Below are 13,899 nucleotides of genomic sequence, written 5' to 3' on the forward strand. Positions count from 1 at the left end.
AGGTTCAGATCACTACGTAGTTAAAATTAAAATTAAACTCACTCCCCAGGAGACAACAAAAGCAAGCCCTTAAAACTAAAAGAAAAATAAATGCTATCGAGCTAATCAACAACAAAAATTACCTGAAAGCAACTGAAAAAATAAAAATCACACAAACTTTAAGACTTGGTACACAACCTTAAATTGCAGAAGACCTGGCTCCAATTAAACCACGTAAAGAACACCAATGGTGGAACAGTGAAGGTGATGAAACTGGAGAAAAGACTTCAGGCATGGCATTTACATCAGTCCCAAAAAAAAAAAAAAAAAAAAAAAAAAAAAAAAAAAAAAAAAAAAAAAAAAAAAAAAAAAAATCCTACCAAAATCTAGTAAAACAGAAAAAAAATTACCCAAGTCTTAAGAAGAATAACAAGACAACAAAAGGACATACTGCAGTTAATTGAAGAACAATTCAATAAAACTATTAAGGGACTACAACAAAACCTTCAGAAAGCAGCTCCATATGAACCCCCCACCCTATTGATGAAGGATGAACATGGTAAGCTGGCTCATAATTAAGACAATGCAGAAATTCTGGCTAAATATTTTAACAAGCTTTTAAATTGGGAGGAACCTACAGAACTCGTTCGTTTGGACACCAACACCCCGATGAAAACGCCACCAGAGAACATCAATCCCCTCACAATAAAGGAAGTCCACCAAACTCTGAATAAATTAAAAAACTACAAAGCACCAGGAGAAGATCAGACCTTTGTGGAAATCTGGAAATATGCAGGATCAGCAGCAAAAGTTGCCCTCCATCAACAATTTGTCTTAAAGAAGAACTACCAGAACACTGGACAACAGCCCTCATTCACCCACTTCACAAAAAAGGGGACAAAACCGACCCTAATAACTACAGGGGAATCTCTCTCCTAGACGTAATATACAAAATATTTTCAATAATAATCCTTAGTAGAATAAGTTTACAACTTGAGAAAGAATTAGGAGAATATTAAGGAGGTTTCAGACCCTGGAGGAGCTGTCCTGATCAGATCATGAGTCTTATGTTGATAATGGACTATAACAGGAGAAGAAACAGATATGTCAACAACATTTGTAGACTTTAAGAAAGTCTATGATTGCATCCATAGAGAATCTGTTGGAAATTTTAAGGCATCTTTGACTACACCCCAAATTAATTAACATGATAAAATTGACTCTCACCAACACCAAATCAAAAGTGAAGTTTAGGGGCAAAACATTGGAAACATTTGAAATTAAAACTGGACTACGGCAGGGAGATGGGCTCTCACTACTATTATTTGTGCTCTAGAAATGGTAATGAGGAAATGGTTTAGGAAATGTCCCCCAAAATAAAGATTGGCCAAAAAATCAAAACAAATTGCCTGGGTTTCACTCACGATTTAGCATTACTAGTAGTGGACATAAAAGAAGCAAAAACCCAGATATCAGAACTTCAAAACATTGCAAATAAAACTGGCCTCAAAATATCATTTGAAAAAACACAAATTATGCTCCAAAAACCAACACAACTAAAAGAAGTTACCATAAATGGTAATAAAATCAAAATAGTAACTCAATTTAAATATCTTCTAGAAGTAATAACACATAACCTAAATGAAAACATCTCGATCCAAACAAGAACAAACAGATTAGCTAAAGCACAGAAATTAACATGGGATATCTACAAAAAGAAATGTCCAATAAATACAATAATAAAACACACAGTTACAAAACCAGAAGCTACATATGCAGCAGAAAATTTTTACCTGAATAAACAATCAAAGACTGACAGACTTCATAAAAGTGAAAGGATTGGAAGAACCTGCATCAACAAAAAATACCAGAAAGATGGACAGTGGCGGTTAATACCTAACAAAGTCATGTACAAAGAGCTAGAACCCATTACAGATACTATGCGTAAGAGGAGACTGGGATTCTTTGGACATATGAAGATGCAGGATTCAAGACTTCTGAAACGACTAGTACAACACAATCTTGTCTCAAAAAATACCACAACAGGATGTAAATAGATCAGAGAAGTAAGAGGATCTGAAGGAAATAGGCCTTACAACAGAAGACACCATAAATAAGATAAAATTGGATACAAAATTCAATAATGCAAACCTCCACTTTACCCTTACAAAAAAACACACACACAATAACGGGCATATTTTCAACTGAGGAAAAGGCACGAAAATCCGAGCGTCTGAAGAAGTACCGCGAGGACCGCAAAGCCCGAACAATCCCTTCAAAGAGACCTGGACGGACTGACTAAAGTGATCCTATGTGGTCATAAAAGAAGAAAAACCATTCTAAAGAGCGTCGAGTCACCTTCATAACAGTCGAGGGGATAATTTTCTACATACCTCCCAGCAAAATAGAGCCAACACTCAAGCACAAGTTAACACCAGTCTGAACGTCCCCTTTTGACATGTAACTATAAGAAATAGCAGTTGTACACTCAAGCTAAGCAACACACAGCAACGTTTAGCGAGAAACCATTCTTCATTACCGCAAAAAAGTTGGCAGGAGTGCCGGATACAACTACAGTCAGCAATCTTAATAGTTATCTTTTAACTCAAAATAAAATCTTCACTAATAAAAAATGACAATCCGACATCAACTAGTGATGTTTGCTCAGATTCTGGGAACCAATTATTTCATAATTCCATTCAGATTTTATAATGTGTCATACAAACACGAGTCGGTAGATCTTTTAACAAGTGTTCAGGAATACAGTTTTAGCCTTTGACATTCAAAATAAAAGCTGGTGACATGGACAGAATGGTTAATTAAATTTTAGAAAGGTTGCCATTAATGCTTTCACGCCCCGTACTTGTAGGCTATAGGCATTCTCAGCTATTGCCGATTTGTCAGGTAAAAGTGCGGTAAAGTATACATCGGCTGAACATGCCGGTCAATTTTTATCCGTATCAAAGAACATGAACGTAATATTTGTCTTAACCAACCTGACAAATCGGCAACAGCTGAGCACGCTGTATTGTCGGGTCATGATATGTTCCAAGATGCTGGAGCTCTTACCCACACTAGACTCTACAGGTCCAAGATTATACGGGAAGCTGTGGAAATACGTAGAAATCCTAACAATTTCAACAGGGACACCGGCTATCAAGTAATACCGGGTTGCCAGCCATTAAGAATTTACGTAGGTAGTCCCCGTCCCTGGCCCTTCACTATTGTTATTTCGTCTGTTTTTCCAAATTCGTACGTTCCTCATTGCCAGATGTTTCATTCCAGGCTTATGTCTGTCTTACACCTGTCATGTTATGCAAACACATTATGTGAACCGCTTAGTCTGATTGTGATGGTTCGATCAGCTTCCGCTTTGAATGCTAGCGTTGTGCCATGTCCTGGGGGCTATCTGGTGGTGAATGAACGTACCATTTCTACTTCCATTATAACGTTCCAAATTCAAAAATCTCGTTGTTTAAGAAGCCTTTCTCGTGGACAATCGAGAATTCTTCTGAAGACGCAGAGCACAGTTTTCTGCGAAACGTTAAGAATTTCACCTTATTTTCTTGACACGGCACAAGCCCAAAAGCCTATACAATATAATGCCTTTAGAAAGGTTTTTATATGTATGTTGACAACAATCACCTGTCTCAATCATACTTTTAGACGTTATCAATGTGTTTGTTTTAAACTGCCGAACAAGAATACTTACAATAATTTTTAACTTTGTAACATGTATTTATATATTATTTCGATAACGTACATCAGGTTCCTGATCACAGACCAAAAAGGTACGAGATAAGGTTGATGATGCCCTGCAAGGGCAAAACCTGTCCCTGTAAGACTTTATAACAAGATATAAATCATAACTACAAGAACTGTATTTTGTATTGAAAAGGTGTGGTTATTAATGAATACTGTAACACTTTACTTAACTAGTATGTTCCGAGCTGTTAGTGGAGAAATGGCATGGAATGAGACTAGTACATAAGTTAAGAGTGGTGTGTCTCTAAAAGTAGGAAAGATCACAATAAATTTCCAATTTCTTTGAGATCATTTAAGAAAAGGCTAAGAAAACAGATAGGGAATCTGCCACCTGAGCGACTGCCGTAAATAGAGATCAGTAATGATTGGTTGATTGATTTCTGGACATAGTCTTACAGTACTCTAGGGGGGGAATGTTCCTAGGAGCTACCCATACTCCAGCATTAATGATGAAAAATTTATCAGACCTTCCAATCCTACCATAGTCCTCTTTGCAGGACCAGCAGTTAACCGAGGGAACTCAATCTGGTTAGCACAGAGTAACAAAACTTTCTTTCAGAATCCATGCTGGCAAACAAAGAATGAGAGGACTTTTGAAGCATTATTTTAATATACAGTATTGTATTTAAGATTCTTTAATCATTCTTACATAAATTCCATTGTCTTCAAAAGGTTAACATTCACATAAATGCAGGAAACAAATTAGTTCAAACAGGTTTCATAATTAGTGTCACATCAAAACACATTCAGTGTGTGAACAGCCGAAAACTTAGATTTAATCATTAACCTGTTAGAAACTTAACCCAAGATACAACACAGACATGCTCAATAGCAGAACAAACTTAATGCAGCGTAACAAATATGCAGATTAATGCGATCTGGTGAAAACATCAACAAGCTGAACAATAAAATCCATACCTTTCCTCCTTGCACAGTCCTGACAGCAAAACAGAAGAGTGTAGATGGCTCTGCGTTGCCCTCCATCTTGAACTGGGCGAAAGACGCTGCATGGCCTTCTATCGGTTGCGAACATTTCCTCTCGACGGAATACAATTGCATGGCTCCCACAACCCTATTTTGCTGTAAGAACAGAACACATGAATAGCTTTAAGGTTCATTTGTGTATAAAAAAAGGAAAAAATTTTTAAAGCCATTTTCTAAAGTCAATTTCTTGAGCTTTTATATTTAATCACGTACAAATGTGAATAATATGAAATACACATCTTTACAATGGCTTGCTTTAGGACAGACTTTGCTATATGGGAGTAAAAGCTGGGTGGACTAAGGATATCATTCATAAGCTGAGAGTAAGTCATGAAAAATTCAAGAATGATTGCTGGTACCAACATGCGAGAACAATGGCAGGATACTCTGAATGAGAAACTAAAAGCTGAATTAGGAATAACCTCTATGGATTAAGCTGTATGCATAAATCTACTTCCATGGTGGGGTTATGTAAAACAAACAGAATGACAGGGTGCCAAGCAGAATGGACTGCCACAGAGGATACAAGAAGCAGCTTCATTCAGAGCTTACTTAATAACCACAGCTTACAAAATGATTTACTAATTGAGGACCTGGATACAATAACAGTGTTAGTCTACTTATGCTCTTATTGCATAAACATATTCAAAATACTTGAACCCTCTGTTATCCAACAAGCTATGTCTTAGTTCTGTATGCAGCTTCTAGAGGTAAGGACAAATTAACGGTGTGCAATACACTGCTGTTGCAAGGAACGAGAGCGATTCTGCATGAAGAGCGCAAGAGAAAATGACGCGTGCAAGTGAGATTGTTAACGGGACACATTCAATCTAGTTTTTCCACATTGTAATGAATCAGATGTGTACTGATGAACAGGAAGTGGATTAAAGTTTTACACTTAGGTGAAGAGGGAAGAAAAGGAAGAGCAAACACTGGTAACTGGAAGAGAAATATTGTAAAGTGTTTCTAAGAGTACCTACTGCAAAAAGGAATACACTTTCAATCCAGAAATACATGAAGCTTCATTACAAGAATGGAATTTTATCTGGATCTCAGACATACTTGTCCAACTTTCAGCCATTTGTGTTCATAAATAAATAAGGTAACATTCTGTCTTATGTTTTACAATTAAGTAATATATATAAGCCAGGTGTGAAAGCACAAAAGAGTGGTGATATACTCTTACCTAAGTAATTAAACCTGAAAATGTATAGTGGTATGAAAAGGTCTTGTGTGTGAGCCGTGAATCAGAAGAAAGTTCAGAAAGTGATTCCGATTGCAACAACATACCTGCCAACTTTTAGAAACCAAAAATAGGAAGATTTTTAATTCTTGCATTTTACCACATATATTCCACCACAGTCTACGTGAAAAAAGGTCAGGATAAAAGACACATCTACAGTTACAATGCGAATTGATCATTAAATTTAAAATCTTAAAGTTAGGAAACAAATGGTTACAGGGTAGTTCCCTTGAAAGTCTTCAGCATGTGCAAGACATGATACATGCACCATTTTTATGATACAGAAATGGTAGACTTTTTGCTGCTTTTATGACACTTACAATCACAATTAAATTGAAATAACAAATAATGTAGTTCAACCTATTCAATACAAAATAAATAAGAAATGTAGTGTTATATTTCTATTTAATTATAAGCGGAAGCGGTACCAGTTTCTATCCCAATCTGGATCATCAGCCGAATAAAAGATGAAAACTTTGGATGCGTAAATTATTCAAGGAATTCAGATCTTTACAAAATATTTACAATTCACTTACTTTTAAAAGATACGTCAAATATAATATAAACACAATTGGTTCAACTCATTTGTGGTTACCGTCATTTGGCGTAAAATTTCAGCGTAATTTTTTCTGAAAAGTCAAATACGGTAGATCAGGTAAATTAGACATGTGGGTTTGAAGTACCGACACTAGAAAATATTCTCATTACGAGCTGACAATAGGACCTGAATGACATGCCGGCAAAAAAGGAAACTGTCCAACACGAGAAGGACCAGGCATCGAAGGAGGGACCCTGCTACATTACCCCAAACCATTCGTATCCAATCTTGTACGAGTGACGTGACCATCCACCCTTTTTCTTGAATACGAACGTGGATCACTCTCGGAAATTGCTTTAGGCATTGTTGTTCATTTTAGAACAATGTAAGGTGCAAACTTTCTGCCATCAGCTGTCACAGCAAGCATTGCAGGACCGGTACTTTGTTTTTTTTTTTTTTTGCTTCCAGTAGCACGTACGATAACAATGTATGTTCCTTTCTTATCGATTATTGGACTCTGTGGCATATGGAAACTGACTGGCGTCTGACCTGCGGGAGATCAACCATTTTCATCGCTTTGTGATTGAGAAGTAAGTGCACTTCTGTTACTGCAGTAGCGCACGTTTCATTTGGAGACTCAATACTTGCTGGCTGCTGCTCTATTGCCGTATGTTTCGGCGTAACTGATCACCCCGAGTTTGTAGGATGCAGCATTACCCCAATACTGTGGACCGAAACAATTTTGAGGTCACAGAATGTCCTGTACCCGAAATACTCTTAAAACAAGTGCAGTGGGATTTCCTGACTGCTAATAACAGCACATTGCCCTGTATTTGGAATGCCCGCTTTTGCAATAGGAAGCCTGCTACTTGAGCAGTTGACATTTCTATTTCGAAACGCAACCGGAGCCGAGTTATGGTTGTTCGAAGTTGTGGGTGCGTCAAATACGTGAACATCTTTTTCTCCACTTTGGACCCAAAAATATTGGGATGCTTAAATTATGCAAGGGCATTAATTATGCGAGAAAATACAGTAGTTTCCTTTATCAGACTGTAAAATGAACGGAAATTTGTAGGTATCCCTGAAAACTGAGTTGACGTTTGTAATGCCGTATTTTTTGGCCATAACGAGAACAGAAAATGCCAGGAACTGTCACTAACACAACCCCCTTAAAAACATCCAACTCATTAAAATTATGCACTTAAATACGCGAAACTACCACATACAAAACAATTCAATATGTCCCATACATTAACATACGACTAACAGAGAGGGAAAACATAGAAATGCAAGAAAAAACACGTGGCCTACAACTCCAACGAAACTATGCACAGAAATAATGTTAACAGCACGCGAACAACACAATAACAAACTCATTCTTTCGCCCCAATTAACTGAGTCGTTAGCGCACGCTAGCTTCTTGCTTGCAGGACAATCGCCGCCCCGAATCCCCAGCTGTATCAAGCGCACATGCTCCTGTGGTGAGCGGGAAACACCATACATGAAGGCGACGGACAAAACACTCACAAAATAAAGTATCAAATGCACATGAAAATGAGGTTTTGTAAATTACACAAGCACATAAGAATTTATCCTTTATCCTAGGGGAAGAGTATTGGCCGTACTACAGGATATGTTAGTCAAAAATTGGAATTAAAAATAAATCTGAAAATCGGAAGATGATTTAAAAAACCGGTAAGTTTCTGGGAAAATCTGAAGGGTTGGCAGGTATGCAACAATGCAGGAGTGAAATGAATAAACTGGATGAATATCACAATTCAATGCATCATCCAAAACTATTTTCCAATCATAGTTGGTCCTTATTCAGCTGATTTAATTATTCAGAAACTGCATTTGTATAGTATTTTGGAGTTCCATGCAATAACAGCGTATACTAAGAAAATGGAACTTTTTTTTATCCTTTTATCCATTCAAGATATTTGAGTGGAAACTTTAGAATGTCTTATCTGATTGTTAAATATTATGTTTATGCATCATATTACCTTATATTTGTATTTATAATTTAGTTATTCATATTCAAAACTTTTGACTTCCTGTTTCTCAAAACAACCGAAATCTACTAATGCTGTTATTGCATCCTGGTCCTCAATTGCATGATTCTGTTGCTGAGAAGCTAAGTGGAACTATCCATTATACAGATGATTTGAGAATATTTCAAGACAAGGCCTTAGTCCAAATTGTTCACAACACTCTGAACTTATCGTTTCTCTAGCTCCAATCCTGTTAACTTGAATCGATGTTAAATTTTATTTATTTTTTCACAGTCTAATATGGAAGGCTGTACATCTCAAATTTCTCCACATTAATCTCAGTTGGTTGGCACTATTTCCATCCTGACTGTCAGGTTAATGATGAAGCCATTCATAAAGCCAGTTTCAATAGCTATACTGATTCTCCTTGTGGATCCATTAACCACCAATTTGTGCACCTCTTATATCCCAGGTGCAAATGCAATTACAGATGTTTGTGATCCCGGTGTGTCTCGGTAGCTCTACGCCTGGGCAGACTCCAAGGAAGTGAGATAGGATTTTTCACAATCCAGCAATACAGGCAGTGTTTTTACCCTGAAACCAATCTGGTAGAGTGCATACTGGACAAGCACTTTCAGTCATTACTAGATTATAAAACTATGTTTCACAGGGGGATCTGCTAGCTTCTAGACCACTGAACTTCCTTCACAAGCACAATTCCCTATTCCCAACTTGTACAATGGCCTCTGTTGCCATGACTCTTGCAATGAAGTCTATCATACCCTAGCACACACTCATAACAATTTTACTATATGCCAGAACCATACAAAACAATTCAATTTTCAGTGTTACAATCTGAACATTAGAACTTGTTAAGACATTTTGATGCTGTTTGGTGGTTAATTTGTCAGAGCACTTATGAAAATCCACAGCCTGTTTCCAGTCCTTCAACCAGGTCAGGAATGGAATGAATGAACCCCCACCTAGCGGCAAGGATAGGAATTGTGCCGGCTGCTGAAGCCTTTCGCACTCCCCTGGGGCAATGAATAATGACAGGAGAAATGAAATATGGGAGTGTGTTGCTGGAATGAAATATGACTGGGAAAACTGGAGTACCCAGAGAAAAACCTGTCCTGCCTCTGCTTTATGCAGCACGAATCTCATGGAGTGACCAGGATTTGAACCACGGAACCCAGCGGTGAGAGGCCAGCGCGCTGCTGCCTGAGCCACAAAGGCTCAGAGCAATTATGCAATATTTATTATTTATTTTGTTTTAATTCTTTAGCCAACATAGGACTGCTTTAGTCAGGCTTATGGAGGTTTTTCTTTTTGTCAGCCCAATACCGATTCATCCTTTCATAACAATTTTCTTTCTGCTTCTGGAATCGCTCTCCTATTCTCTGCTTGTTGACTTTCGTCTGTAATCTAGACTGTGTATCTTTCAGTATCTTTAGTGTACTCGTTTTGTACTTTTAAGTCTTCTATTGTAATATCCAACTCTCATGTCTAAGTTCTGTGATGCATCTAATATACTTTTACACTTCCAGAAGTTCTCTATTCTTTTTCTTGTGCTTCTATTTTCTGGTGACCGTATTAGCTGCCCTAAGAATGATGTTCCTTTCTTTTTCATTGTGCTAATCACAGGTTCTGTTTCTTTATGAACAGTTGCATTGGAAGCTAGTCTCCAGACTCTCTTGATAGTTTTTATTTAAACAGGTTCTCAGTAATCACCTTTCTAACTTGAGTACTCTATTGCAACTGTGTTTGATTCTTTGAATAATGTTTCACATGCATATGTAATTTGTGGCTGGGTGACTTTTGTAGTGTTTCAATATATACGTAATTACAATTATAAACATACACGTTAGAATGTATGGAAACAAGTATCCAACCTATTCCAAGTTGCCATCAATAATAATCGTTTGATTGTTGAAAGCAATTCGAAGATGCTACCATTGGCTTGCTAGGCCTACTATGGATCTTCACGTTGATACTTTGTTATGCACTAGATGGTCGGTGCCTGACACGCATTTCCTCATGTCAGTTAAGTCTATGGTTTACCCGCCAATACTCGGGAGGCTGATTGCAGTGGTTGCCCACTGGGCGATGGGTCGCTACACCCTAACAGATTGAGAGCGGATTGTGAACGAACAATGGTTCATGGACCGAACAAAATGGACGGGGCTCATATACCACACCTGGGAAACTGGAGTTGGTCAACGATGATTATGACGAATAATAACTGTACAGAAGCATTTTGATTTGGTGTCACCTAACCTGCCTGGTTACCAATTTCAATGTCCACCAGACAGAGTAAATCAAACCTCTTTCAGGTGATTTATGGCAGAGTTTTACGTAATGTGTTACCAGAGATCTTTTACAAGCTAATATCATAGAACACAGTAGTGAGTGGACCAAGTCAGCCGGGTTTGCACCCGCGATCTTGGGATCAGAGGCAGATGCACTGCCATTGATCAACAAAGGGAGCTTACCGATATATATGGTTTATTTCAAAACCTGGTTGCAAACTCTGGAAAATTCCCCAAGTGGTTAAGTTATGTCACTGATCGTGAACGATTTTATGAAATGTCCCTCAAAAGGAACCTCTCCTGTGGGTGGAGGCAATACAATAACACCCACGGTATCCCATGCCTGTTGTAAGAGGTGACTAAAAGGGGCCCCAGGGACTGAACTTGGGAGCATGGGTTGGTGACCAAGGGGCCCTCAGCTGAGGGTGTTTCTTCCACTTGTGCCAGGCTCCTCACTTTCATCTATCCTATCCGATCTGACCTCCCATGGTCGACTCGTTATTTAACGAGCCCGACGCTATTAGGTTACCAAGGGCTAGGGACTCTCCCTTTCACGCCCTTCGTGTCCCTTGTGTTTCTTTGGCCGATGTCTTAATTTTTCGAAGTGTCAGATCCCTTCCGTTTTTCTCTCGGATTTTGTGTTGAGTAGAGGGTGGTTGCCTAGTTGTACTTCCTCTTAAAACAACCACCACCACCACCACCACTTAACAGGAACCATACACGAGAACTGTGCCCTAAGGAAAGGTTGGCAAAACAAACTGGTTTGTACTCATTTGTCCATCTGTGTTCAGGTCCAAAAGAACAGGGGACTTCTACAAGATAAAAATTGCTATGATTCAGTACTAGTTAATTATAACATTACCCTATCATTCAAACAAGGCCTAAATAATGGGAGCAAAGAAGTCTATTGTGAGAGATGCATCAATAGAAAACTCCTGTAACTTAGATTCATGGAATGTTCCTACCACTTTTCTCCAAATGATTCTAGCAAAATTTTATCTACCCCCTTCTGTTTAAGACACCAATTTATTAAAGATCTCCATCACTACCAATACTAATTTCAAAGCCCCCAGGATTTCAAAGTCACTGAGTATGTTTACAAAACCAAGCTCCAGTTTAATCAAATCTAGAGCAAAGTTTACAATGAACCACCATTGGGATGAAACTTTCTCCAGGTCTGAACTCTTGTACTGACCAGAATTGTGACTAATGCCCATCTCTGAGAGATGATAGTACTGAAGTCTCACCACACACAGGGATAGGTCTTGGTCTCCCAAACATGCTGCCCGGAATGAAGGCTTTCAGATTACAAGGAGACACGTGGTCAGTGCAACGAATCCTCCTGGCCAATATTCCTGCCTTCCTAGACTGGGATCGCTGCCTCATCATATAACTTAACTATTCTCACACAGGCTAGGTGGACCTCAAACCAGCACTCATGTCGAAGTAAAATTCTCTCACTTGACCAGGAATTTAACCCAGTGTCTCCAGGCAAGATGCAGGTTTGCTGCCCTTGTGAAATTTTCAACACATTTCTTTTCCAAGGCATTCCTCATCTGATGAGCTAATATGGAATTCCAGACATTCTCACATGCTTGAAGCAGTTCTTTTTATTACTGATCTTCCCGATTCCTAACGATATGAATTGTAAATACACTATTCCAGAGATCTGCATAACAAAATATTAGCAGCGTTTAAAAAAATCTGATGAATAGGTCATTAGTTTTAATTTGAGTCAAGTAAGTGTCTGTGGAGACCATTTTAATTGCGGGTCAGTATTAGGTATCCTCTTGGCATTCAACCAGAGTTGAACTGCAATGCCACAGAATATTACAGTAGCCATGGGTGAGAATTTTACAGAGTGGTCCAGGTATCACACCGTGGATATGACAGTCCTGGCCAACCACAGATGAGGATCACTAATACAATATCCAAGGTGCCTAGAAGTGTTGCAAAGTAATGAGTATTTGGTTTGTTTTGCTCAGTAAGCTAATCATTATTCATGAATGAGTAATTTTTATATAAAAATTATTTCTTCCCATTTCTTACAAATTGACTAACAAAAAAGCCCATTTTGATTAGTCGCACTGAAAGAACTTTGAAAGCATACCATTTTGCAAAATATATCAGTGAAAGTTTTGTTACTGGTATAAAATGCCAGTTTATGAACTACATGTTCCTACTTCTTCAAGCATCAGGTAAGAGACTCCAAGCAAGAACTCATTTCAGTGCCTAAAGACACTTAAAACCAGAGAACATGGTTAAAATCGCTTCCTATTTGCTATTCATCAATACTGAACATACCTGAGCCGAAATGCCAATAAGCAGAAGCCATGTCTGTTTAGGATCTGTCCTGTAATTAATTATCTGACAACCATTCAAACTCGAGTGACGATCAAACATCTTCTGAGGTATTGAGTCTCCTGCAGAAAGAACAAAAAAAATAGATATTATCTACACTACAAAGGTTAACATGTCAATTCTGTAATTTATTTCCTGTATTTCCAGATAACTTCACAGAATGCAACAATCATGAAAATCTCCACACGATATCTTAACACCCACACTTATCCCAGGTTACTATAATATCTGAAATGGCTGCATTTGGTAAGGAAAGGGTTCTGAATTTGTTTTGGTCAAGTTACCTTTACTGACCCGTAATAACTTAAGAATAAGGGATTCATAAAATTCAATCCAAAACCAAACTGAAGGAAGACTTGAGTAAATCCACTGTATGGCAGAAAACCACATTAAAGAAGATCAAAATACCCGTTCTGTATCCGTTATCTTTATACAATCCATTGTTTTTTGTAGCATGCTTCAGATATTTCATCACTATTTGTTCTACCATTCAATCCAAAGTGAATATAGTAATGCTGTTTCTCCACTTTGAACTGCCACTACTACTATGTAAGCATTAAAGTTTATCCATAGGCTTAAAATTTTAAGTTATACACTACGATAAATATTTTTTTTAATGTATATTTTGTGGAGAATATCTAGGGAATCAGTATTTGATCTGGATACTATAAATTAAGGTCCCTAAGATATCAGACCGCAGGAGTGAGTCTGCTCACTTGCCAAGCAGAT

At 38.0% G+C, this 13,899-nt stretch overlaps 1 protein-coding gene across 1 annotated transcript in view; it reads right to left on the reverse strand.

Annotated features, from left to right (window-relative positions):
• Chc (clathrin heavy chain) overlaps positions 1 to 13,899 on the reverse strand; it is a 220,236-nt gene that overhangs the window by 87,313 nt on the left and 119,024 nt on the right. Inside the window, exons 4-5 of the mRNA XM_067158911.2 lie at positions 13,114 to 13,232; positions 4,663 to 4,824 (exon numbers count right to left, since the gene is read on the reverse strand). Coding sequence (XP_067015012.1) covers positions 4,663 to 4,824; positions 13,114 to 13,232 — 281 coding nt within the window. The remainder of the gene's footprint in view (positions 1 to 4,662; positions 4,825 to 13,113; positions 13,233 to 13,899) is intronic.

The sequence above is a fragment of the Anabrus simplex genome, chromosome X (assembly GCF_040414725.1).
Source record: "Anabrus simplex isolate iqAnaSimp1 chromosome X, ASM4041472v1, whole genome shotgun sequence".
In the NCBI taxonomy this organism is placed as follows: Eukaryota; Metazoa; Arthropoda; class Insecta; order Orthoptera; family Tettigoniidae; genus Anabrus; species Anabrus simplex.